Below are 24,200 nucleotides of genomic sequence, written 5' to 3'. Positions count from 1 at the left end.
CGGCATTTATGCTCCACTCGAGCCTCCTCCCGTCTTTCGTCATCTAACTCTATCAGTGTAACCCTCTATTCCCTTCTTCCTCGTGTGCTTGTCCAACCTCGCCTTAAATGCATCTACGCTATTCGCCTGAAGCACTCCCTGTAGTAGCGAGTTCCACATTCTCACCACTCTCTGGGTAAAGAAGTTTCTCCTGAATTCCCTACTTGATTTTTTGGTGACTATCTTATATTGATGGCCTCTGGTTTTGCTCTTCCCCACAAGTGGAAACACTCTCTCTGTATCCACTCTATCAAAACCTTTCCTAATTTTAAAGACCTCTATTAGGTCACCACTCAGCCTTTGTCTTTTCAAGAGAAAAGAGACCCAGCCTGTTCATCCTTTCCTGATCTGTATACCCTCGCATTTCTGTATCATTCTACATCAGTTCGCTGGCCAATGCTTTGCCTGGTGCCCACTCTAGTGAGTGGAACGCTAACTTTGCTTTGTGAATGAGAGTCTAACAAAACTCTTTGTAGGAATGCTAACTCACCATATCGGAGGGTGTACTTTAACTCCGTGGACTATTGTAACGCTGATTGCATGTCAAAATGTTAATTACACGCTGATAGTAATAACGTTGAGCCTGAGCGTTGCTTAAGGTTCAAAGTCTAGGATCATAGAGCATCCTAATAGTAGATAGGCCAGCTTGGCAGTTCAATGGTCAGGGTGCTTATTAGCCCTAATAAAAAGAAAACTGATAGATTTATCTCTGACTTTACACTCACTGGTTATGACATCCAGAGTAAAGTGCACCCTTGTGTGGTGATTTGTCCTCTCTTCCCTTTCAGGTGGATTCTATCTAGATGCCATGAATGGGCCTTCCGGCAAACTCCCACCTTAATTCCAGTGGGGGTTCATCGGAAGAGGCTATCACCCGCATATTGTCCTATGAGGAGAGATTGAGTTGACTAGGCCTATATTCCCTAGAGTTTAGAAGAATGAGGTAATCTCATTGAAACATATAAAATTCTTAAAGGGTAGATGCTGGGAGGATGTTTCCCCTAGCTAGGGAGTCTAGAACCAGGGATCACAGTCTCAGAATAAGGGGTCGGCCATTTAGGACTGAGATGAGGAGGAATTTCTTCACTCAGAGGGCGGTGAATCTTTGGAATTCTCTACCCCAGAGGGCTGTGGAGACTCAGTCGTTGAGTATATTCAAGACTGAGATCGATAGATTTTTGGATACTAAGGGAATCAAGGGAATATGGGGATCGGGCAGGAAAGTGGAGATGAGGTTGAAGATCAGCCATGATCTTATTGAATGGCAGAGCAGGCTCGAGTGGCCGAGTGGCCTACTCCTGCTCCTAATTCTTATGTTCGTATGTTCTTATACAATTATGCCCAGATCTCAGCTTTTGCTGGGGTTTTCCAGAGAGGGCGGGTGCTTTTCTAGGGTATTCCCAATTTTCTAACTTTATTGGTTGGGTTCCAGTCTAAGTGTAGAGGCCAAGGTCCCCAGGGTGTTGGGACGTACTGGCTTCCTGAAGGAGGCAAATGGGACCCACACCAGGGTGATTCAGGCCAGAGAAGTTGGCTGGACCCCCTCAAAACTGTTAGCTTTGTAATAAAATTGATCATCGGCTTCCTTTGTGAGAAGCTGAAGGGAGCAACACATTGTTTTTCTGGGTTGGGAGGAGGGGGAATGGAGAAGAAGACACCCCACTCCCCCCTAGAACACCTGGGTTTCCAGCCATATGGGCTAACGTTACACCCTCAGTGCCATGGGGCACCTGCTAGTCCCATGCAAATTAGGTGCTCTCCCACTGACCCCGTGCTCTCTGGTTCCTAACATGTTCTGTAGGACATGATGAAATCTCTACTATCTCTGGGGACCAAAAACCTTCCATTGGGTAGGAACAGGAGGAAATCATTCAGACCATTCAGCCCCTCGGGCCTGTTCCGCCATTCAATTAGATCATGGCTAAATCTGTATCATGACTCCATCTACCCGCCTTTGTTGCTTAAAATACCTTGCCCAACAAAGGGTAGCGCAAACGCAATAAGCAAACCGTTGTATCCTGGGACCATTGGAATGAATTTTGCAACACAGCCATCCCCACATTGGAAGGTGTGACATTGTTCCCGTAAACTTGTCAGCAAGTACTTGTCTTCCCCACTTGCCTCTCCTTCTCCCCTGAAGATGCTGACTCATGCTGGGATACTATCCCGCAGGAGCCAGCAATTCTCCAGTAACTCATCCAACTATCATAGTGACATGAATCAGTCATTCATGAAAGAAAGACTTATGAAATAATACTGAGCGGCCTGCGGGTGGCGCTGTCCAGGGAGAGTATAAATACTCGGGCACGGGCCCAGCTTGCGCAGGACATTCTTAACAGGAACTAGTGAAGGACACAACTAGACCTCCGTGTTGTAAAACAGTTGATTAAAGCTTTGTTTAACGCTTAGACCAAGTGCCTAGTAGTTTTTTTACGTCACATAGCGCACTGAAGGAAGCCATTCGGCCCATCGTACCTGTGCTGGCTCCCTAAAAGAGCTATTCTCCCCCCCACTTCCACCCTGCTCTTTCCCCATAGCCCTGCGTGTTTCCTCTTCAAGTATTTATCCAATTCCCTTTTGAAAGTTACTATCGGACTCTGCTTCCACCGCCCTTTCAGGCAGCGCATTCCAGATCACAACAACTTGCGTAAAAAAAAATCTCCTCATCTCCCCCTTTGGTTCTTTTTCCAATTACCTTCCATCTGTGGCCTTTGGTTACCGACCCTCCTGCCACTGGAAACGAAGTTCAGTCCAGCACCAAAGACCATATGAGGGCAATGCATGATAATTCACAATAACAAGAAAGTACACGATTCATAACAATGACAGATTATTGGTGGATTGCCCTGCAATCCTGGCCTCTTGAACATCCCCGATTTCCATCGCTCCACCATTGGCGGCCGTGCCTTCAGCTGCCTAGGGCCCCTAGGGAACTGTGAGCTAGAGTGGAATGAATTCAATGTCAAATCAGGGATCGGGGCAGCACGGTGGCATAGTGGTTAGCACTGTTGCCTCACAGCGCCAGGGACCCGGGTTCGAATCTGGCCTCGGGTGACTGTCTGTGTGGAGTTTGCACATTCTCCCCGTGTTTGCGTGGGTTTCCTTCGGGTGCTCTGGTTTCCTCCCACAGTCCAAAGATGTGCGGGTTAGGTTGATTGGCTATGATAAATTGACCCTTAGTGTTAGGGGGATTAAATATGTGGGGTTACGGGGATAGGGTGGGATATGTGTTGGTGTAGGGGTTACAGGGATCGGGTGGGATATGTGTCGGTGCAGGCTCGATGGGCCGAAATGGCCTCTATCTGCACTGTGGGTTTCTGTGATTCTGTGATTCTGTGATCAAGGGATATGGGGAGAAAGTAGGGACAGGGTACTGAATTTGGATGATCAGCCATGATCTCATTGAATGGCGGAGCAGGCTCGAGGGGCCGAATGGCCTACTCCTGCTCCTATCTTCTATGTTTCTATGTAAGCTCAGGAATTCCCTCCCTAAACCTCTCCACCTCTCTTTCTTCCTTTAAGACGCTCCTTAAAACCTCCCTCTTTGAACAAGCTTTTGGTCATCGGTCCTAATATCTCCTTACATGGCTCGGTGTTAAATTTTGTCTGATTTACGCTCCTGTGACGTGCCGTGGGGACGTTTTTACCAATGTTAAAGGCGCTATATAAATGCAATTTTCTGTTGTTGGATGATTCCTGAAACCTAGTTCAGCACTGAGCGTGGTCACCTACAACTTGACTTTCTCATCCACCAGGTGAAGACTTTTTACTCATTTTCAGATGAGCCGGTGGCAATTCAGAACATCAAGAAAGGCCTGAGCAGCCTGTTCCAAGTACAGCTCACGTCTACAAGTGCGAATGAGGTAAGCTTGTCTCTGCGTGGCGCTCCGTACATTTTGCAGGATTGTGGTGGGGTCGCAGCTTCACTATCCAAACTCACTGCGCTATTCGCTCCATTTCATTTTGTTAAGTGTATTATTAGACATTTATTAAAAACGGCAAATTTAAATTTACCACTAAACAATGAGAAGAGAAGAACGTAAGATTTAGGAGCAGGAGTCGGCCATACCGCCCTTCGAGCCTGCTCTGCCATTCAGTAAGATCATGGCTGATCATCGACCTCAACTCCACTTTCCTGCCCAATCCCCATATCCTTTGATTCCCCTAGAGTCCAAAAACTATCGATCTCAGCCTTGAATATACTCAACGACTGAGCCTCCACAGCCCTCTGGGGTAGAGAATTCCAAAGATTCACCACCCTCTGAGTGAAGAAATTCCTCCTCATCTCAGTCCTAAATGGCCGACCCCTTATCCTGAGACTGTAACATAGAAACATAGAAACATAGAAGATAGGAGCAGGAGTCAGCCATTCGGCCCTTCGAGCCTGCTCCGCCATTCAATGAGATCATGGCTGATCATCCAAATTCAGTACCCTGTCCCTGCCTTCTCCCCATATCCCTTGATCCCTTTAGCCTTAAGAAATATATCCAACTCTTTCTTGAATATACTTAATGAACTGGCCTCCACCGCCCTCTGTGGCAGAGAATTCCACAGGTTCACCACTCTCTGGGTGAAGAAATTCCTCCTCATTTCAGTCCTAAATGGCTTACCCCTTATCCTTAGACTATGACCCCTGGTTCTGGACTCCCCGGCCATCAGAAACATCCTTCCTGCATCTAGTCTGTCCAGGCCTGACAGAATTTTATAGGTTTCGATGAGATCCCCTCTCAATCTTCTAAACTCCAGTGAGTATAAGCCCAATCGACACAATCTCTCCTCATACGTCATTCCTGCCATCCCAGGTATCAGCCTGGTGAATCTTCGCTGCACTCCTTCCATGGCAAGAACGTCCTTCCTCAGGTAAGGCGACCAAAACTGCACACAATACTCAAGGTGTGGTCTCACCAAGGCCCTGTACAACTGCAGCAAGACATCCTTGTTCTTGTACTCGAACCCTCTTGCTACGAAGGCCAACATACCATTTGCCTTCTTAACCACCTGCTGCACCTGCATGCTTACCTTCAGCGACTGGTGCACAAGGACACCCAGGTCTCTTTGCACTTCCCCTTCTCCCAATCTATTGCCATTCAAATAATAATCTGCCTTCCTGTTTTTGCCACCAAAGTGGATAACCTCACATTTATCCACATTATAGTGCATTTGCCATGTTTCTGCCCAATCACCCAACCTGTCCAAATCGTACTGGAGTTTCACGACATCCTCCTCACAGCATACCCTCCCACCCAGCTTTGTGTCATCTGCAAATTTGGAGATATTACATCCAATTCCCTCGTCCAGATCATTAATATATATTGTGAGCAGCTGGGGTCCTAGGACCGAACCTTGCGGTACCCCACTAGTTACTGCCTGCCACTCAGAAAACGACCCGTTTATTCCAACTCTTTGCTTTCTGTCCGCCAACCAGTTCTCTATCCAAGTCAATACCTTGCCCCCAATCCCATGTGCCTTAATTTTGCACGCTAATCTCTTATGCGGGACCTTATCGAAAGCCTTCTGAAAGTCCAAATACACCACATCCACTGGTTCTCCCTTATCTATTTTACCAGTTACATCCTCAAAAAATTCCAGTAGATTAGTCAAGCATGATTTACCTTTTGTAAATCCATGTTGACTTTGTCCAATCCAGTCACTGCTTTCCAAGTGCTCTGCTATTACATCTTTTAGAATGGACTCTAGCATTTTCCCCACTACCGACGTCAAGCTTACCAGCCTATAATTCCCCGCCTTTTCTCTACCACCTGTTTTGAATAGTGGGGTAACATTAGCTACCCTCCAATCCATGGGTACTGTTCCAGAGTCTATCGAGTTCTGGAAGATGACCAGCAATGCATCTACTATTTCTAGGGCCACTTCCTTAAGTACCCTGGGATGTAGATTATCAGGCCCTGGGGATTTATCAGCCTTCAGTCCCATCAATTTTCCTAACACCATTTCCCTACAAATACTGATTTCTTTCAGTTCCACCCTTTCATCACAACCTATGTTCCCCGGCATCTCTGGGAGGTTATTTGTGTCCTCCTTTGTGAAGACAGAACCAAAGTATGCATTTAGTTGGCCCGCCATTTCTTTGTTCCCCATTATAAATTCCCCCGATTCTGACTGCAAGGGACCTATGCTTGACTTCACCAATCTTTTTCTCTTCACATATCTATAAAAGCTTTTACAGTCAGTTTTTATGTTCCCTGCAAGCTTACTCTCATATTCTATTTTCCCTTTCTTAATTAATCCCTTTGTCCTCCTTTGTTGAATCCTAAACTGCTCCCAATCCTCAGGATTATTGCTATTTCTGGCCAATTTATATGCCCTTTCCTTGGACCTTATGCTATCCCTAATTTCCGTTGTTAGTCACGGTTGGGTCACCTTTTTTGTTATATTTTTATGCCAAACTGGGATGAACAAACTCTGTAGTTCATCCATTCGGTCACACCCTGGTTCTAGACGCTCCAGCCAGGGGGAAGCAATCTCTCAGCATCTATCCTGTCAACCCCCCTCAGAATCTTGCAGGTTTCAATGAGATCACCTCTCGTTCTTCTAAACTCCAGAGAGTACAGGCCCGTTCTACCCAATCTCTGCCGTACGCGCTGCTTATGATAGTGTGAGATGAGGAGCTGAAGAATGTCTCATGAGTGGTTGCTACAAGGGGCGGTCAGCCTCATGCAGAGAGCTACTTGTCCTGTCACGAAACTGACAGCGACATGTTCCATCTTGTCAATGGAGTGGAAACGTTATTTTAAGGGGAAACTTTGCTTGCTTTTCCCCCTGCAGAAAGTTGGCTGCCACACTTCGTGATGCCACTTTGTCATTGTGGGAACTGGTTCGTGTAATGCCGCACCTGGTCCCTCGCACAATTGTTATAAATAGAGAGGGTGCCATAGCAGTTATAAATGAAATTCTGGGAAGAATCCATTTGTTCCTCCCACTCGCGGCTGGCTTAGCGGAACCTTCCCAAACGTGATGCCTGTACTCCGAAAGAATGGGCCAGATTTTTCCGTAGCGGGGCACCTAACGGTGTCTGCCGTTAGTTAGACTTGCCTCTGGCATCCTGGCAGCTCAAACAATTTTTTGCCCACAAATTTGCGAGCTGATAACCTTAACCCATCAGATTGAAGGATTGAGAAACGAACAGTGAGAGGGAAGTGTGAGTTAGGGTGGAATTAGTTCAATGTCACATCAGGCGCAGAAAGAGAAATAAAGAGAGGGAAAGAAAAGATTGGATTAAGAGAGAGAAAGAAAAGGGATAGAAAATAAAAGTAAGAAAAAAAATTAAAAATTTGACATTTTTAAAATTTCCCCAAAATATTCAAAAAACTTTTAATAGTTTATTTTCAGCGCCAGTGAGGTTGATTGGCAGTCATTAACACTTACCACGTTGTTAAACACGTACTTACGCTTGTAATAATTAGACTTAACTTTCTGCGGAACGTTTAATGGGAACATAAGAATTAGGAGCAGGAGTCGGCCATTCGGCCCCTCGAGCCTGCTCTGCCATTTGGCCCCTCGAGCCTGCTCCGCCATTCAGCCCCTCAAGCCTGCTCTGCCATTCAGCCCCTCGAGCCTGCTCTGCCATTTGGCCCCTCGAGCCTGCTCCGCCACTCGGCCCCTTGAGCCTGCTCCGCCACACGGACCCTCGAGCCTGCTCCGCCACACGGCCCCTCGAGCCTGCTCGGCCACACGGCCCCTCGTGCCTGCTCTGCCACATGGCCCCTCGAGCCCGCTCTGCCACATGACCCCTCGAGCCTGCTCCGCCACATGGCCCCTTGAGCCTGCTCCGCCACACGGCCCCTCGAGCCTGCTCCGCCACACGGCCCCTCGAGCCTGCTCCACCACACGGCCCCTCGAGCCTGCTCCGCCACTCGGCCCCTCGAGCCTGCTCCACCATACGGCCCCTCGAGCCTGCTCCGCCATTCGGCCCCTCGAGCCTGCTCCGCCATACGGCCCCTCGAGCCTGCTCCACCATACGGCCCCTCGAGCCTGCTCCGCCATATGGCCCCTCGAGCCTGCTCCGCCATATGGCCCATCGAGCCTGCTCCGCCATTCAATAAGATCACGGCTGACCTTCGACCTCAACTCCACCTTCCCGGCCGATCCCCGTATCCCTTGATTCCCTGAAAGCCCAAAAATATAAACTAAATGGGCAAAAAGACGGGGAGGCTAAGGGTGAGATGCCGTTTTGCGGAGGCTAGCCCCAACTCAGACAACAACGTTTGGATATTATCGTTTAACCGGCCATCTGCCCCTCGCCTGAAGTTGCCGTGCCATTTACCCATAAATAACGGCGAGCGCCATTAGCCTAGCCGTTAATTTGACAGCAAAATCTGGCCCAATGTAGGCGTGTGCCTGCTTTTCAAAATGCCGGGTGAAAAGCGAAAGAGGCACAAGTGTAGTTTTGTCCGATTGTGCGCTCCCAGCATCGGGTCCTGCTCGCTGAGGGACAGGTGTAACAGCATCGCTTTCACGCAACCCATAATGTTCCATCCTCTGAAATTTAATGGGCAAAGAAATCACGGGCATGGGAGGGTCTGTGCACGACCACGAAAATCAGAGAAACTCACTCCTGCAGCGCCACGAGATCCTTTTTGGTACTCGCAATGATAGATTTTTTTTCTCACTAAAACTATTGGCGTTCTTGACTTGTGATGCTTTTGGTCGATGTGCGCGGTGGGTTTAGCGCAGCAGTTGACTGACGAGTACAATCTGCTGATGCGGAATTGTTCTCGACTTGACCAGAGTGCACGGGCAGCTGTGAGTGAGTAAACAATCACCTAAAGCGCCAAGACAAAGTCATGAGCGGGCAGGGGGTCGCCATCCCTCCAGGATTGCCCAGGAGTCTCCAGGAATGAAAGATTAATCTCCAGGACATTGCAGGAAGCAAACCTCCCCCCACCCCCGGGAGAAAAATCATAGGGGGGGGCAATAAAAAAATTGCGTTTTTAAAAAACTTTTCTTTGAATACTTTATACAAATTTTGGACTTGGGGCGGGGGGTGGGTGGAAAGGCTGTTTGACTGACAGTAAAGAGTCATTCAATTAGGTAACGAAGAGTCTGTTTGCTTTCTGATTGGCTGTGGGAAGGCGGGGCACCATGATGATGGACATGTCAGGCGACCAATGGCAGGAGTGTGGGGGGCGGGGCCACCAGGAATATGTTCAGCCAGTATTGGCAACCGCTATGTGGAAGACAAGTTCTTTTTTTTCGTGCTTCCGAATTTTGGTCTCTTTCTGTCTCGTTCCCTCTTTTTTTCCTCTCATCTTTCAACTTTCACTTTTTCCCTCTCATTCTACTTTTCCCCTGCTCAAATTTTCCCCCCCATCCGCTCTTCCAGCTCATCTGACAGCCCCTGTCTTTCTCTCCCGCAATCTCTAGGTTGATGTCTCTGGGAAGTGTGAGGTTAACTACCAGGCCAGTCAAAACCAGGTGACCAAAGTGAAATTGCTGGACAGCTGCAAAGTGACGCAGAGCGGATTCACCAGTCACAGCAAGGTCAGTGTTGGCAGGACAGACAGCCCCTCAATCCCTGCTATGATCAACAGACAGTTGGTGTCTAAATATAATATACAGGTATATATCTATAAACTAGCTGGGGGTGCCCGGCGGTGCCGAGGCTTTTTTGAGGGCATGTTGTTGTTGGAAGAGAGAGAGGGAGCGACTGGGGGGAAGAGAGAGAGGGAGCGACTGGGGGGAAGAGAGAGAGGGAGAGACTCGGGGGAAGAGAGAGAGGGAGCGACTGGGGGGAAGAGAGAGAGGGAGCGACTGGGGGGAAGAGAGAGAGGGAGCGACTGGGGGGAAGAGAGAGAGGGAGCGACTGGGGGGAAGAGAGAGAGGGAGCGACTGGGGGGAAGAGAGAGAGGGAGCGACTGGGGGGAAGAGAGAGAGGGAGCGACTGGGGGGAAGAGAGAGAGGGAGCGACTGGGGGGAAGAGAGAGAGGGAGCGGCTGGGGGGAAGAGAGAGAGGGAGCGGCTGGGGGGAAGAGAGAGAGGGAGCGGCTGGGGGGAAGAGAGAGAGGGAGCGACTGGGGGGAAGAGAGAGAGGGAGCGACTGGGGGGAAGAGAGAGAGGGAGCGACTGGGGGGAAGAGAGAGAGGGAGCGACTGGGGGGAAGAGAGAGAGGGAGCGACTGGGGGGAAGAGAGAGAGGGAGCGACTGGGGGGAAGAGAGAGAGGGAGCGACAGGGGGGAAGAGAGAGAGGGAGCGACTGGGGGGAAGAGAGAGAGAGAGCGACTGGGGGGAAGAGAGAGAGAGAGCGACTGGGGGGGAAGAGAGAGAGAGAGCGACTGGGGGGAAGAGAGAGAGAGAGCGACTGGGGGGAAGAGAGAGAGAGAGCGGCTGGGGGGAAGAGAGAGAGAGAGCGACTGGGGGGAAGAGAGAGAGAGAGCGACTGGGGGGAAGAGAGAGAGAGAGCAACTGGGGGGAAGAGAGAGAGGGAGCGACTGGGGGGAAGAGAGAGAGAGAGCGACTGGGGGGAAGAGAGAGAGAGAGAGCGACGGGGGGAAGAGAGAGAGAGAGCGACTGGGGGGAAGAGAGAGAGAGAGCGACGGGGGGAAGAGAGAGAGAGAGCGACTGGGGGGAAGAGAGAGAGAGAGCGACTGGGGGAAGAGAGAGAGAGAGCGACTGGGGGGAAGAGAGAGAGAGAGCGACTGGGGGGAAGAGAGAGAGAGAGCGACTGGGGGGAAGAGAGAGAGAGAGAGCGACTGGGGGAAGAGAGAGAGAGAGCGACTGGGGGGAAGAGAGAGAGAGCGACTGGGGGGAAGAGAGAGAGAGAGCGACTGGGGGAAGAGAGAGAGAGAGCGACTGGGGGGAAGAGAGAGAGAGAGCGACTGGGGGAAAGAGAGAGAGAGAGTGACTGGGGGAAGAGAGAGAGAGAGAGTGGGAGTGTGTGAGAGAGAGAGAGAGACTGGGAGTGTGTGAGAGAGAGAGAGAGAGACTGGGAGTGTGTGAGAGAGAGAGACTGGGAGTGTGTGAGGGAGAGAGAGAGAGAGACTGGGAGTGTGTGAGAGAGAGAGAGAGAGAGACTGGGAGTGTGTGAGAGAGAGAGAGAGAGAGAGAGACTGGGAGTGTGTGAGAGAGAGAGAGACTGGGAGTGTGTGAGAGAGAGAGAGAGAGAGACTGGGAGTGTGTGAGAGAGAGAGAGACTGGGAGTGTGTGAGAGAGAGAGAGAGACTGGGAGTGTGTGAGAGTGAGAGAGAGTGGGAGTGTGTGAGAGAGAGAGAGAGAGACACTGGGAGTGTGAGAGAGAGAGAGAGTGGGAGTGTGTGAGAGAGAGAGAGAGACTGGGAGTGTGTGAGAGAGAGAGAGAGACTGGGAGTGTGTGTGAGAGAGAGAGAGAGAGAGTGGGAGTGTGTGAGAGAGAGAGAGAGTGGGAGTGTGAGAGAGAGTGGGAGAGTGGGAGTGTGAGAGAGAGTGGGAGTGTGAGAGAGAGTGGGAGTGTGAGAGAGAGTGGGAGTGTGTGAGAGAGAGAGAGTGGGAGTGTGTGTGAGAGAGAGAGAGTGGGAGTGTGTGAGAGAGAGAGACTGACTGGGAGTGTGAGAGAGAGAGAGATTGGGAGTGAGAGAGAGAGAGAGAGAGAGACTGGGAGTGTGAGAGAGAGAGACTGACTGGGAGTGTGAGAGAGAGAGACTGGGAGTGTGAGAGAGTGAGCGACTGGGCCGCCACGGCCGCTCACCTGGTGGCTTTGGGTTAGGCTCTGGGGCGGGGCTGTTGACGCCGCGGGGAAGTTTTGTGCGCGGCGGCTCCCAGCACGGACCGCCGCGGCCGGTCACCTGGTGGCTTTGGGATGGCTCTCGGGCGGCGCAGTTGACGCCGCGGGGAGCCCCGGGACCGGGCCGAAGGGGTGAAAGCCCGAGTGAGTCCCCGGGCCACAGCCGCAAACTGAGCCGAGCCCTGATGCCATTGGCCGAGGCGAAGACGGTGACCTGGTCGTGGAAATGAACGGCCTTCAGCAGGTTCCGGGCATTGTCTAAACTGGCGACTAAAACAAATCGATCGGCGTCCGCCTCGGGCCCAGGGGGCAGCGGCATCGCGCTGGGAATCCGCTCAACTCAAGGCCCAGGCTTCCCGGGCTGCTAGGCCGCGCCCGGCGCCGGCACAGCCGCCCGAAATGGACATCAAAGTAGGTGAGCCTCCAGGCGAAGGGCAGGGGATCACTTCATTTCTAACTGTTCCTAAATACAATTTAAAACTGAAATAAATTGTTCTTTTCCTTAGTTCCCTAACACACAGAAAGTGGCAAGAATAAATAAAGTTAGGAATCAAGATGGCGGCCACTCACCTCCGGTCAGAAGGATTAGGCCCGCCCACACACACGCAATGTGATGCACCGATTGGTCAACCATCAGGTCACTGAACTGTAGGATTGGTCAATCATCATGTCACTCAACTGTAGGATGGCCCGCCCACACACGCAATGAACCCGCCCCCGTGACGCAGCGATTGGTCGACCGTCAGGTCGCTCAACTGTACGATTGGTCAACCTTCACATCACTCAATGCTAATGAGGGGATAATGAGCGGAATTTTGAAAGTTTTTTGGATACCGTGGGCACAATTTTTGTCTGACGGAAAAGTAAATACGCTTATGACCGTTCCGGAATCGTAAGCTTTCTTTTGATGTAACACGCGTGTAGGTACGCTCTATAACTTTCGAATGTAAAGAAGACAGACAGACAGACAGACAGACAGAAGAGCAAATATTTATATATATATAGATATAAAAGCTGGGAAGAATTACATAGAATTACATTGAATTTACAGCGCAGAAATAGGCCATTCGGCCCAGCTGGTCTATGCTAGGCTGACCATACGTCCCCGAGCAAACAATGTCCCCGGAATAGCCCACGGTTCACCAAACTTGTCCCCGAACAGACTAGAGCCGTTGCCATTGGAATATACGCATATCATACCGTTAGACAGAATCACAGTTTCAGGTCAGTGGACTGAAGAGTGTTATTGCATTATTGATAACGGTGTCTAAGTGTGCCTCAGTAGCATGCCGTCACGCCCGCGGTAATTGTATGCACATTTGTTTTGCCTTTGTAGTGTATATGTGCAACTGTTAAAATATAGGCTGCTAAAGAATTTGGCCTCGCTATGCTGCGCAACCTACCTTTTCCGTCCTGGCCACTTTGCTGTGCTCCCACCCTGTGCGTCCCGGATTTGGTTCAGAAAAATATGGACAGCCTTGCCTATGCCAGCATTTATGCTCCACACGAGCCCCTTCCCACCCTACTCCAAAGGCCTGGCTCTAATTTTTAGACTATGCCCCCTAGTCCTGGACAAAAAATATAAAAACAGACAGTAAAAGTTTCTATAGTTATATAAAAAGAAAAAGGGTGGCTAAAGTAAATGTTGGTCCCTTAGAGGATGAGACCGGGAAATTAATGGTGGGAAACATGGAGATGGCAAAAACACTGAACAATTATTTTGTATCAGTCTTTACAGTAGAGGACACTAAGAATATCCCAACACTGGACAAACAGGGGGCTCTAGGGGGGGAGGAACTAAATACGATTAAAATCACTAAGGAAGTGGTACTTGGTAAAATAATGGGACTCAAGGCGGATAAATCCCCTGGACCTGATGGCTTGCATCCCAGGGTCTTGAGGGAAGTAGCGGTAGGGATTGTGGATGCATTGGTAATAATTTTCCAAAACTCACTGGACTCAGCAAAGGTCCCAGCAGATTGGAAAACTGCTAATGTAACACCCTTATTTAAAAAGGGTAGTAGGCAGAAGGCTGGAAACTATAGACCTGTTAGCCTAACATCTGTGGTTGGTAAAATGTTAGAGTCCATTATTAAGGAGACAGTAACGGGACATTTGGATAAACATAATTTAATAGGGCAAACTCAGCATGGTTTCATGAAGGGGAAGTCATGTTTAACAAATTTGCTTGAGTTTTTTGAGGAAGTAACATACAGGGTGGATAAAGGGGAACCAGTGGACGTAGTGTATTTAGACTTCCAAAAGGCATTTGACAAGGTGCCACACAAAAGATTATTGCTCAAGATAAAAAATCACGGGATTGGGGGTAATATTCTGGCGTGGGTGGAGGATTGGCTCTCTAACAGAAAGCAGAGAGTTGGGATAAATGGTTCGTTCTCAGATTGGCAACCAGTAACTAGTGGTGTTCCGCAGGGGTCAGTGCTGGGTCCCCAACTCTTTACAATCTATATTAACGATTTGGAGGAGGGGACCGAGTGTAACATATCAAAGTTTGCAGATGATACAAAGATGGGAGGGAAAGTAGTGAGTGAGGAGGACATAAAAAACCTGCAAAGGGACATAGACAGGCTAAGTAAGTGGGCAGAGATTTGGCAGATGGAATACAATACTGGAAAGTGTGAGGTTATGCACTTTGGCAGGAAAAATCATAGAGCAAGTTATTATCTTAATGGCAAGAAACTGGAAAGTACTGTAGTACAAAGGGATCTGGGGGTCCTGGTGCACGAAACTCAAAAAGTTAGTATGCAGGTGCAGCAAGTGATTAAGAAGGCCAATGGAATGTTGGCTTTTATTGCTAGGGGGTTGGAATATAAAAACAGGGAGGTATTGCTGCAGTTGTACAAGGTATTGGTGAGGCCGCACCTGGAATACTGCATACAGTTTTGGTGTCCATACTTAAGAAAAGACATACTTGCTCTCGAGTCAGTACAAAGAAGGTTCACTCGGTTAATCCCGGGGATGAGGGGGTGGTCATATAAGGAGAGGTTGAGTAGATTGGGACTCTACTCATTGGAGTTCAGAAGAATGAGAGGCGATCTTATTGAAACATATAAGATTGTGAAGGGGCTTGATCGGGTGGATGCGGTGAGGATGTTCCCAATGATGGGTGAAACTAGAACTAGGGGGCATAATCTTAAAATAAGGGGCTGCTCATTCAAAACTGAGATGAGGAGAAACTTCTTCACTCAGAGGGTGGTAGGTTTGTGGAATTTGCTGCCCCAGAAAGCTGTGGAAGCTACATCATTAAATAAATTTAAAACAGAAATAGATAGTTTCCTAGAAGTAAAGGGTTACGGGGAGCGGGCAGGAAATTGGACATGAGTCTGGGTTCGGAATGGTCATGGCCCTGTGGGTAGTGGAGCGGGCCCAGGGGCCGTGTAGCCTTGTTCTGCTCCTACTGTGTTCTAATTCTGTTAGATTTCAGGAGATGGTTTTATTCCTGTTCCTGGCTGGGGTGGAGATCGCCTTTACAGAAGGTAAGTACTGTAGAAAATATAGGGACAGAGTGATCTCCTGGAAGAATTTCGATCGCCTAGATGGGTCGGAGAGGAATTTCCCAGATTTTTTTCTCCCAAATTGGCCATTGGGTCTTTATCTGGTTTTTCGCCTCTCCCGGGAGATCACATGGGTTCGGGTGGATGCAGAGTGATAGAAGATTTGAGGTTAGGATCAGATCAGCCATGATCTTATTGAATGGTGGAGCAGGCTCGAGGGGCCGATTGGCCTACTCCTGCTCCTATTTCTTATGTTCTTATGTTCTTATGTTCCCCAACCAGCGGAAATAGTTTCTCTCTATCTACCCTATCAGTTCCCCTTAATATCTTGAAGACTTCGATCAAATCACCCCTTAACCTTCTAAATTCCAGGGAATACAACCCTAGTTTGTGTAATCGCTCCTCGTAATTTAACCCTTGAAGTCCGGGTATCATTCTGGTAAACCTACGCTGCACTCCCTCCAAGGCCAATATACCCTTCCTAAGGTGTGGGGCCCAGAACCGCTCACAGTGCTCCAGGTGTGGTCTAACCAGGGCTTTGTACAGCTGCAGCATAACTTCTACCCCCTTGTACTCTAGTCCTCTCGATATAAAGGCCAGCATCCCATTAACCTTTTTGAAGGAAGGAAATTACATTCTTGTCTGGCTGTGATTAACACTTGGGTTCTAGTTAAACATTATTCATGACTTCTGAGGAACAACAACAGTCAGCTATTTAAAATTAGCACCACTGACAGGAATCTGAAGAGCTCCACTCAAGGGCAGAGTGTTTGGAGCTTTTTCCTATATGCATTGTAATGCTGACTTGCATTTTTTCCAGGTATTCGGAGTCAATACAAAGTCAACATCAGCTAGCATTTATATCTTGGAGAAGAGTTTAATTCATTCAGTTCTGTCTGAGGAGTATCACCTGATTTCACTCAATCTATGGCAAGAACTTGCAGCCAAAATTGTATCAAAGTAAGCACACAATTTTCATATTTGGACAACGGCAATTGAGATAAACGAAAGGCTTGCATTTCTAGCGTGCCTTTCACGACCACCGGACGTCCCAATGCGCTTTACAGCCAATGAAGTACTTTTTGAAGTGGAGTCACTGTTGTAATGTAGGAAACGTGGCAGCCAATATGGGCACAGCAAGCTCCCACAAACAGCAATGTGATAACGGCCAGTGATGTTGATTGAGGGATAAATATTGGCCAGGACACCGGGGAGAACTCCCCGGCTCTTCTTCGAAATAGTGGCCACGGGATCTTTTACATCCGCGTGAGAGAGCAGACGGGGCCTCGGTTTAACGTCTCATCCGAAAGACGGCATGAGTGCTGCACTGGGGTGTCAGGCTAGATTTTTGTGCTCAAGTCTCTTGGAGTGGGACTATGAACCCACAACCTTCTGACACAGAGGCGAGGGTGCTGCCCACTGAGCCACGGCCGACACATGATAAAAGCAACTGATGTAAAAGAAGAAAGACTTGTATTTCTACAACACCTTTCACGACCTCAGGATGTCCCCAAGCGCTTTACAGCCAATGAAGTACTTTTTGAAGTGTAGTCACTGTTGTAATGTAGGAAATGTAGTTGAATATATGCCAGAATTCATATACAGTATATACACTTTATAAAATGACAGTAAAGCTACGGAACTTGGTAAAGGTAGACATTATTGACCATTACAATGCTATTACTTGTAAATAAATAAAAATGTAATTTCTAAATCATCTTTTTACATTGAAATAAAGAAAATAAATGAAGGTGCATATGGGGTACAGTAGCATAGTTGTTATGTTACTGGACTAGTAGTCCAGAGGCCTGGACTAATGATCCAGAGAATTGAATTTAAGTTAAATAAATCTGGAATAAAAGTAATGGTGACCATGAAACTACCGGATTGTCGTAAAAGCCCATCTGGTTCACTAATGCCCTTTAGGGAAGGAAATCTGCCGTCCTTGCCCAGTCTGGCCTATACGTGACTCCAGACCCACAGCAACGAGGTTGACTCTTAGCTGCCCTCTGCGGTTCAAGAAGGCGGCTCACCACCACCTTCTTGAGGGGCAATTAGGGATGGGAATTAAATGCCGGCCTCGCCAGCGACGCCCACATCCCGTGGCTGAATAAAAAACAAATGTTGCAGCGTGGTGGTAGCACGCACAGCAACTCCATTCATGTGACACCGCGCTGTCAGGACTGAGCAGAAGCCTGCCTGCAGTAAAAATGATTTCTTTCACCTTTTAGGCAGAGGTTGGAGTTTCTATTGACAAAAGCTGGACCTAAAGTAACCCAAGGAAAACAATTTAGTAGTGTTATTAAATCCGTGAATCCCAAATATGTGTCCATCTCTCTGATCTCTGGAACATTCAAAGCAAGATGCAAAGGTTGCCCTTCAGTAAGTAGTCAAACTGTTTTTATGTCCTTTTGGTGAGGGTGGGGAATGAATTTTGTGTTGACCAAGGTGAAGTGGGTTAGCCCGGAGGAATATTTTTCCCGCTTTTTTCAATCAGTGTCAAAAAAACAAGCGCTTTCAATTTAGATACATCACGAATAAAACAACCCTGCCCCAACAACTGTGCCTTAAGAGGGTTAACTTTGTTTCTCTTTCTCTTGGCAGCTTGTCAAATATTGGCAGTCCGTACGGAAAGAGCTGGAGCCTGAGAATCTCGCGAAAGCATCTGCCACCAGGAGCTTCTTAACTCTGATTCAAGCTTTGAGAAAAGCCAAGAAGGCAGAGATCCTGCAAATCCTGAGGAATGAGAGTGCCAGCACGCTGTGAGTCGTACAGTCATTCGCTCCTAGTTAGTGCTAACAAAGCTCCTCGCTCTTAAGAATGCTAGGGTAGACTTTGATGGGTTAGAAAGAAAGACTTGCCTTTCTCCAGTGCCTTTTACGACCACCGGACGTCTCAAAGTGCTTTACAGCCAATAGAAACATAGAAACATAGAAGATAGGAGCAGGAGTAGGCCATTCGGCCCCTCGAGCCTGCTCCGCCATTCAATGCGATCATGGCTGATCATTCAAACTCAGTACCCTGTCCCTGCTTTCTCTCCATATCCCTTGATCCCTTTAGCCTTAAGAAATATATCTAACTCCTTCTTGAATATATTTAATGAATTGGCCTCTACTGCCTTCTTTGGTAGAGAATTTCACAGGTTCACCACTCTCTGGGTGAAGAAATTCCTCCTCATCTTTGTCCTAAATGTCTTACCCCTTATCCTTAGACTGTGACCCCCTGGTTCTGGACTCCCCGGCCATCGGGAACATCCTTCCTGCATCTAGTCTGTCTAGTCCTGTTAGAATTTTATAAGTTTCAATGAGATCCCCTCTCATTCTTCTAAGCTCCAGTGAGTATAAGCCCAATCGACCCAATCTCTCCTCATACGTCATTCCTGCCACCCCAGGTATCAGCCTGGTGAATCTTCGCTGCACTCCCTCCATGGCAAGAACATCCTTCCTCAGATAAGGCGACCAAAACTGCACACAATGAAGTACTTTTGAAGTGGAGTCACTGTTGTAATGTTGTAGTGCCCCTGCCGGAGACCTTGGCACACAGGGAGGGCTGATCATAAATATTTGGCGCGCAGCTTAGCGTGGCTGTTCTGCAGCCCGCCTAGATTTCTGTCCACTATGGGTGTTTTCAAATCCCTCCATGGCCTCACCCCATCCCTATCTCTGTAACCATCTCCAGCCCTACAACCTACCGAGATCTCTGCGCTCCTCCAATTCTGGCCTCTTGTGCATCCCCGATTTTAATCGTTCCACCATTGGCGGCCGTGCCTTCAGCTGCCTGGGCCCCGAGCTCTGGAATTCCCTCCCTAAACCTCTTCGACTCTCTCTCCTCCTTTAAGACGCTCCCTTAAAACTGACCTCTTTGACCAATCCTTTGGTCACCTGTCCTAATATTTCTTTATGTGGCTCGGTGTCAAATTTTGTTCGATAATCGCTCCTGTGAACAGCCTTGGGATATTTTACTACGTTAAAGGTGCCGTATAAATACAAGTTGTTGTTTTTAATAAATATCTCGTGCTGACAGTTTTCAAAGTCAATGGAAAGCCCATCTGCTACTGTCTCTCATGCCCTGCCAAAGCCGAATTTGACCCGCATGGATTCTAAGGGCTGGATTTTACTCACCGAGACGAGTTGGGGGTGGAACTGCTGCCTTCTGGGTTCTAGTCCCACCCCAGTGACATCCGATGCACAGACGCTATTTTCTCCTGATTGGCCTTGTTAAGCCCCGCCCTGCGGGCTTGCCGGCCAATTAAGGGAAAGCCGGTGTCAGATGACGTCAGTTGATGACGCTTCACCTGCCGGTTTTCTTAAAGGCGCATGAACCATATATTTTTGACAGATGATTTGACAGTGTTTGACAGCATTGAGGTGCTGTCACACACTGTCAATCACTGTACACAGGTGAGCCCTTGTACCCAGGCTCTCCAGTGACTCCTTAGGATGAAACAGATGGCAGCTGCAGGTGAGGGTACAGAAGTGATCTGTCACTTCTCCCATTGAAGTGAGGCCACACAAACACTTCAAAGCTTGTCACCTACAGAAAAATCTAAACACATTAAAAATGACTTTCCCAACATTTCCTTACCTCTGATACTCACCAGTGTCCCATTGCATCCTTCACACCACTTCTGCAGCTGTCGTTGATACACTAACATTACAACAGACCCACAATACACCTCACTTACCCTGGCGGGGTTCCCCGACATTGGGAAGCCCGCAGCAGAAGTCTAAAAATTGGAGAAAACCTCTTAACTGCCTGTTAACTACCTGTTAACAGGCAATTAATTGGCTCTAATCCTCTTCACGCCGCTAGGAGTCGGGTCCCTGCGCAAATCGGGGACCCGACTCCCGGGAAGATTGGTTGGAAGTGGATTGGGAGTGGGTTCGGGACCCGCTCCCATTCTTTTTGACTTTCCCAGCAGTCCCGCCTCCAAACCCGCCTCCTCAGGGCTGGTAAAATCCAGCCCCATGTGTCTAATGCCTGTCCAACCAACAGCTATCACGTGTTATGGTTTATCCTGAGCCCGTCTTCATCTAACAAAGCTGCATTGCTTTGTCTTTGCTGAGTAATTAGACATTCCTTAGCGTTGATTTGAATGGCACCGAATATACAGTAGCACCTGTTTGATGGTGGACAAGGTCTCATTGACTGTGGACAAGGACACAGTGTAAAGTTGCCCTTGAAGTTTTGCCCCAGATCTATGATCAATTACACTCATCCAGTTGCTTTTCTGTCTTTCTCTCCCAGTCCGCAATTAGTCGATGCTGTGACCTCCGCTCAGACTGCTGCTTCTTTGGCGGCCATGCTGGAATTCCTCGATTTCAGAAACAACAGTAACTACATCTTACAGGAGAGGTTCCTGTATGCTTGCGGTTTTGCCTCTCACCCCACTGAGGAATTGCTGAGAGCTTTAATGGTTAGTATTTACAGTCTAGGAACGTCATATTGCCAGACTGTCGATGTATCGGCATGAATATCTTTAAAAAAAAATCCTTTTAATTGTCGCCCTTCCTGTCCTGATGGCAACGACTCATGGTTGGGACACGGTTCGCTGGGTACCCGCCACCTTGTGCCTTGCCCAAATGATCATTCTGCATCTGGGCAATAAGGCCAACAAAAGGTGAGGAGCTTTACTGCTGCCAATGCACATTGGAAAAGTGTGGGAGCATTGCCGGTGATTTTTCTGATGTGCACTAGGTTCCATACCCTCGGGAAATGACCCCCTAAGAATCAGTAGGCTATCGAACCGTGGAACAGATCAAAACCTCGAAGGACATCCCACACACGGACGTGTTTGCAGTTGACGTCAGCGGAGAGCAATCAAAAATCAGGGCTCAGGCCCCAAGCCATGAAGGCCAATTGTACCCCATAGTACAAATGTGAGGGCTTTCAACAGGCGAGTGTTGACTTTGAACAGCAGACATTCACATTCAGACTGACCCTAGGGGATGAATTATCCAGTACTGACCTGGGGAAGGGAGAGTTCTAATTCCGCACTTTCCAATTCCCAGGCCAGGCAAGGAAATAACTGACAACACTTAAAGAGGTAATCCAGAGGCAGGTCTGGCACAAACTCTTGACTGAGGAGATAGTTCAAAGGTTGTGGAAGGAACTTTGGGGAAGAAAGCCCAAATGGCCAATTGTATTATTTCTGTTTTCCAAATTGAAGAAACAACTCTTTAGAAGGATAACAGAACCTCTGTTCAAGAAATAAGGACGATTGACGCTCGAGGTCACTCTGACGACACTAGTAGCCCCAATCCGAACAAACGTGAGCATTAAACAGGCCAGGGAGGGGTCGCAGTGAACGCTAATGTTTACATAAGAATTAGGAGCAGGAGTCGGCCATTCGGCCCCTCAAGCCTGCTCCGCCATTCAATAAGATCATGACTGATCTTCGACCTCAACTCCACTTTCCCGCCCGATCCCCATATCCCTTGATTCTCCGAGAGTCCAAAAATCTATCGATCTCTGTCTTGAATATACTCAATGACCCAGCCTCCACAGCCCTCTGGGGTAGAGAATTCCACAGGTTCACCCCCCTCTGAGTGAAGAAATTCCTCCTCATCTCAGTCTTAAATGGCCGACCCCTTATCCTGAGACTGTGACCCCCTGGATCTAGACTCCCCAGCCAGGGGGAAACAACCTCTCAGCATCCACCCTGTCAATCCCCCTCAGAATCTTATATGTTTCAATGAGATCACCGCTCATTCTTCTAAACAGCTTGTAGGACAGACGGACTCCTGTGAGGTCCCAATCCCAACCTTGTACCAATGTCCAGTAAAACTTGGATTGATAAACAACACATCGTCTCCTTGCTAAGCAGCATGTAAAGCAGCCTCCATTTTCAGTAAGGAGACTTGGTCTAATAAATATTGTTTTGCTATAATACTTTGCAAGGTCCACACGTACTGTAGATTGTTGCGTGTCTGTGTTAACCCAGCCTCTGTTGTGCGACAACTGCTTTTACCTTTAACACCAATAGTCCTGTTTGTCACTTATTTCCCACAGGGTAAACTTAATGGAAAAATCTGGAGCAACGATATCCGAGAAACTGTTGTTGTTACCATTGGGGCGCTCGTCAGAAAATTCTGCCAGAAGGAACAGTGTGACCTGCCGGTGGGTACATCTACGGCCGGTCAATCCGGTGCATCTGTGATTTACACAGAACTACATCGAATGTCCGGCACAGAAACAGGCCATTCGGCCCAACTGCTCCGCGCTGGGGTTTATGCTCCACACCAGCCTCCTCCCGCCCCTCTTCATCTCACCCCGTCAGCATATCCTCCGATTCCTTTCTCCTTCATGTGTTCATCTAACTTCCCCTTAAATGCATCCACGCTATTCGTTAGGGATGGGCAATAAATGCTGGCCTTGCCAGCGACGCCCACATCCTATGAATGAATACATTTTTAAAAAGGTGGTGAGGGAACCAACTCGAGGGAGTAACCTACTTGAGCTCATTGCCACCAGGCCTACCTGTCACAGATATATCTGTTCACGATGGCACTGGTTGGAGTGACTACCGTACAATCCTTGTTAAGACAAATTACATCAAGTCTACAGCACAGAAACAGGCTATTCGACCCAATAGTGTTGTGTATGTAATATGTGTGCTACTTTGAACCTATGGACAGGACTGCACTACTTGTTGGGCGTAGTGATACGCAGTACCACTCCTGGCCATAGGGGTATAAATAGTACTGTGGGTACTGATCCCCCTCAGTTCCCGCCTGTGGGCATGAAGTAAAGACCTACGTGTAGTCCCTACCTCCAACCAGTAAAGACCTGTTTTATTGTTACTGATTAAGTCTGAGTATTAATTACTTGAACAACTCACAGATTTAACACTGGCGACGAGTCTGATTCGGACCCTGCGGCAGTCACTCCATGGCAGCTTTGTCCACAGCCAGGACGTTGCAGAGAGGTTTCCACCCTCTCCACCCCACTGGAAGACATCCTGACCTCGGAGCCTCCATCGGCGACCGTCAGCTTCTTCTCCAGCTTGGTGGTGGGTAAGCCGTTGTCTGAGCCGGGCAGCGACGCGACAGGCAGTCGACCGCGTTGGCCGCACGAACGGGGCTGGGGGAGCTGGAGGAATAGGGCGCGAGAGCCGCTTCGAGCGGGAGGCGTTTCAACAGAGCGATCGCATCTCCTGATAAGAGCCGAGAGCCGCTTCGCGATCCAGCGATCGCATCCGCTGATAAGGGCCGCACTCGGGCGATCGCGGCGAAGATAAGGGCCGCACTCGGGGGCTGAAGGGAGACGGCGTCGGGGGACGGGTGAAGACCGCCAAGCGCGGGAAAACCGCCATTTTGTGGGCGGAGGACGACGGCAAGAGCGGGAAGCCGCCATCTTTGATAACAAGTAAAGAAAATAAAATCTGAGAAATTGCAAATCTACAATGCCTAAACACGGGAATATTAGCACCTTTGATAGTGACCTCGAAGATTGGGCCATATATGTTGAAAGAGTAAAAAATTATTGTAAGGCCAATAAAATTCGTGACCAAGATAAAGCTCTAACATTATTAAATTTAATGGGTGCGAAGACATACGGGCAATTGAAACACCTGTTATCACCAGATGAACCGGCGGATAAGACGTTCGATGAGATTGTTACTGTCCTGAAAGATCATCTAAACCCCACGCCGCTGATGCTAGCGGAACGATTTAAATTTTACGACAGAAGGCAGCTACAGCATGAAAGCAATGCTGATTATTTGCTGGAATTGCGTAAATTAGCGAAATATTGCCAGTTTGGAACGGGACTGACAGAGGCACTTCGAGACAAATTTGTGTGTGGTTTATTTAAACAGGATACACAAAAGCGACTGCTCGAGGAGAATGAGCTGACGCTTGAGAAGGCGGTCACTATGGCAGCAGCACACGAAGCCGCAGCGAGAGGCACGGCAGTAATGCAGCTACGGT

General features: G+C 48.6%; 1 protein-coding gene across 2 annotated transcripts in view; it reads left to right on the top strand.

Annotated features, from left to right (window-relative positions):
• The window catches only part of mttp (microsomal triglyceride transfer protein), a 96,661-nt gene that overhangs the window by 29,258 nt on the left and 43,203 nt on the right, over nucleotides 1-24,200 (top strand). Inside the window, exons 4-10 of one of the 2 annotated variants that reach the window (XM_086006259.1) lie at nucleotides 3,795-3,902; nucleotides 9,424-9,540; nucleotides 16,091-16,230; nucleotides 17,502-17,652; nucleotides 17,875-18,032; nucleotides 20,518-20,686; nucleotides 22,282-22,389. In XM_086006259.1, the coding sequence (XP_085862385.1) occupies nucleotides 3,795-3,902; nucleotides 9,424-9,540; nucleotides 16,091-16,230; nucleotides 17,502-17,652; nucleotides 17,875-18,032; nucleotides 20,518-20,686; nucleotides 22,282-22,389 (951 nt within the window). Of the gene's footprint in view, nucleotides 1-3,794; nucleotides 3,903-9,213; nucleotides 9,271-9,423; nucleotides 9,619-16,090; nucleotides 16,231-17,501; nucleotides 17,653-17,874; nucleotides 18,033-20,517; nucleotides 20,687-22,281; nucleotides 22,390-24,200 lie in introns of those variants that run through there. The other variant, XM_086006266.1, reaches the window with a different exon arrangement.

The sequence above is a fragment of the Somniosus microcephalus genome, chromosome 2 (genome assembly GCF_052327205.1).
Source record: "Somniosus microcephalus isolate GS21.2 chromosome 2, FLI_Smic_1.0, whole genome shotgun sequence".
Classification (NCBI taxonomy): domain Eukaryota; kingdom Metazoa; phylum Chordata; class Chondrichthyes; order Squaliformes; family Somniosidae; genus Somniosus; species Somniosus microcephalus.
This window is presented reverse-complemented; position numbering and strand designations above follow the sequence as displayed.